A 3,439-nucleotide genomic window follows, 5' to 3' on the forward strand; every position below is an offset into this window, starting at 1 on the left:
GTGTGGTCCTGCTGAGAACATAGCCGTGGCTTCAGAATCTCCTCTCAGCTTTCCCCCTGTCTCTGCCTCTTGACCATATTTCAGCTCTAGGAAACATTCTATTAACCTCCCGAGTATCCCCTCATAGTTGCCCCCATCTTTGACCCTCTCTCTGGGCCCTTTTAAACTTCAAGGTGAGCAAGGTTGAATCCCAGTGGTTCTTCTAGATTATGGTATCCAGTGGCACAGAGAGTCATTTTGTTCTTGGCAGGCTGGAGGTGGGGTTGGGGCTTGGATTAGGGAGACAATAGATGCCATTGAACTTCCTCTACTCCTGAGAAGTGATCCTTCAATCCAGAGAATAGACCAGATATCTGGATATCTGGATAAAATGGATGTCTGGAAGGATGTGATTAGTCCATTATGAAGAGAATTAGAACCTTACAGCTTGGGAGACCCCTTTGGTCTGAACTGTGTAGAACTGATGGCTCAGGAGAAAAAAAAAAAAAAAGGAGTGTCTGGACTCAATGGCACCTAGTGGGGTAATTTCCCAGGGTGAGTGTGAGACTCTAGCCTGGGAGCCAGGAGAGTGTGCACCCCCTCCTGAGAACCGTGAGGAGGTTGTAAATTAATGAGATAAAAGAAATGAGCAAGCTTTCTGATTGAAACTAGGGTATTTATTGGAAGTTTATACATTCAGGGGGAAGGACTGGGATAACTGGAGTTGGAGGGAGACCCTTTTCCTGGGGTCATTAGCCCTAGGCCCCAGGGATGCAATGGGAAGTGGGGCCCTAAGAACATGTTGCAGGGGTCACGCTCTTCTCCACGGTGCTCCCCTCGTGCGTGACCTGGCAGGTGAACGCGCTGCGATTTCGGCACTGGTCGGCAGTCATGCTCAGGTAGCTGCTGGCCGCGTACTTGTTGTTGCTCTGTTTGGCGGGGTTGGTGGTATGCACGCCCTGGGTGATAGTTGTGCCATCTGCCTTCCAGGTCACTGTCACGGCGCTCGGGTAGAAGTCGTTAATCAGACACACCAGTGTGGCCTTGTTGGTTGCCAGTTCCTCAGGAGAGGGTGGGAACACAGTGAGTGTGGGGGTTGCCTTGGGCTGATCTGAAGGGTGGAAAAGAATGGAAATTGAGTTGCCAGAAGTCCAGCTCATCAACCAAAGAGTGGTTTGTGGTGATAGGCCAGGGCTCTTTTGCCAGAACAGAGCCCTCCAGACATTGCCACACCATCCACTGGGAGGTAGGTTGGTGACTTGCTGGAGCATATTCCCTTCCTTTTTTAGGATCCTTTGAGCTAGACCCGAGAGCATCACCAGTGCTGAGACTTCTGTTGACCTCAGTCTCTTACGCAGATGTCTGACTATGACCTGCCTGCCTCTTCCTCCTCCTGATAGTGTTAAGGGACTGTCTGATGCTATCTCTGAGTCCTTAAGTGGAGGAAATGAACAGTCTGAAGCTCCTCTAGGGTCTACTCTGTGGACACTTCTGAACTGACTCCTCTGTTCAGTGGGCTTCTGGGACCCTGGACCTGTGGGGACTGTTATACCCAAAACTGTCTACAGGTTATGGGCCTTGCAGGATCAGGGACAGTCTGTGTGTCCTTGACTCTCTCTGTACTATCTACACGATCCCCACCCTACTTCAGCTTTGGGATCCTAGTACAAGATGATTTCATGGTATGGATTTTGCACTCCATCTACTTACGATTCAGGTGTGGGAGGGAGTGTGTCCCGAAGAGACTCAGGAGCATACTGATCACACAGTGTGTCCTCATATGACCCTTCCCAGAGCCCTTTGGAATATAGACCCTTTACTTCTTTCCTCCCTTCTGCAAGTTTCCTGCGTTCTGGGCTAGCTCAGGTTTCTAGTCGTGGCAGTCCATGGAGACCCAAGCACTCATGGGGAGCCCTTTGATGTCCTGCCTGTCCCAGGTTCTGGGTCCTGAGTTCCACCACCCAAGAGATCTTCCCCTGAGCCCTTGCCCTGTGGTTTCCCTGCTTTGGTCCCGAGGGTTCTGGCTTATTCTAAATTTCCAATTGCTCACTCACCAGGGCTCTTTGTCCCCCCTCCCTGCCCCATCTTATGAGAATTTAGCTGACCTACTCGTAAATCTCCATGACAGACAGGGAAGGATAATACAGAGCAGGTCTTAGGGACCACATGCCTTTGCCAGATACACAGACGTGAGATTGAGAGGCCATCCCACCCAGTCCCTGCCTCTGGCTTCAGTGCTGAAAAGTCACAGTGACCAGCTGAAGCAAGCAGAAGTATTCACAAGGAGGAGGCAGTTCAGTGCCCTGGACGCTGAGGCCCAGGGTGATATCCTGAGCATAGACTGAGACAAGACATGAAAAAAGAGCAAAAACATACAAAAATTGCCACATACTAAGCAACTACAGGAAAACAGGGAGGAAACGACTCACCTAGGACGGTCAAACTGGTCCCTCCGCCGAATACCCAACACTGTGACACAGGCTCATACAAAAACCCTGCTTGTATACCCCCGTGCCCCTCCCCATCAGCCTCCACCTGCAGCTGTGATTGAGGAAGCTCAGTAAGTTCCCCCCGTCTAAGTCTGCTTAATAGGGAAGCCATACCTTGCTCACTCCTCCAAGCTCAGGATGGGACAGGTGTCTCCATGCCATCAAGTACAGAATGCCTAGTAATAGAGTCCAGTGGATATCAGTATCTTAGATGCCACGTTTCCCTGAAAATTGCCTGGTTGTGGGAAAGAGCTCAGTGGAGTTCCCTCCCTGAAGGTAAAGTTGTATGAGGGGCCATGAACTTTGAACGCAATAGAGTTGACATAACCCTGATCTGATGAGGAACCACAGGGAAACAGCAAGAGGCATCCCTAGATGTCCCCAGTTCTCTAATGAGGGACAGATTTCCCCTGAGTTCAAGGCTTACAGGAAGCTTCTGTCACATACAACTACGAATCCAGGGAACTCCTCTCCAACTTCCTTGGCATTGACACAGTTGAGGATGGGCCTCACTCAATTCCATTAAGATGTATCAAATTTGTTTTCCAGGAAGGATGTAGAAGTGGCTGCTGTCAACCTCAGGGTCTTATCTGCTTTTTAGGTATATCTTGTATTGGTTCATTTAAATGGAAAGTGTGAGTAGCACTGATTTGCGTCACTAGCTGCACCTCTCACTACAGGGACAGTCCATTCAAGGTCAATGGCCTATTCTAGGATTGTGCAGAGAAGGCACAGAATATTTGCAAGAACATATTTTTCCAACAGAAAGCAGGAAGCCATCCAGGTCTACTGGATTGTTATGGCAGGATTCTTGGCCTCCTGAAGAGGCTCCCAATGAACAAGTTTTCCTCAAGATAGAAACCCAGTAGATGCACACGTGTGGGATGTAAGCGTAGTACTTAGACTTCCTCATGATTTTGAATTTAGCTAGGGGAGACTTCAGGCAACCAGGTCATTACTAGGAAATTGTT

At 49.4% G+C, this 3,439-nt stretch overlaps 1 gene segment (V, D, J or C); it reads right to left on the reverse strand.

Moving 5' to 3' along the window:
- Positions 1–634: 634 nt before the first annotated feature.
- On the reverse strand, positions 635–2,595 carry LOC102497032 (Ig lambda chain C region-like). The segment is given in 2 exon segments: positions 635–1,090; positions 2,409–2,595. Coding segments are annotated over 2 exon segments (492 nt in total).
- Positions 2,596–3,439: the final 844 nt, after the last annotated feature.

Source organism: Tupaia chinensis, unplaced genomic scaffold (genome assembly GCF_000334495.1).
Source record: "Tupaia chinensis unplaced genomic scaffold, TupChi_1.0 Scaffold000531_1, whole genome shotgun sequence".
In the NCBI taxonomy this organism is placed as follows: domain Eukaryota; kingdom Metazoa; phylum Chordata; class Mammalia; order Scandentia; family Tupaiidae; genus Tupaia; species Tupaia belangeri.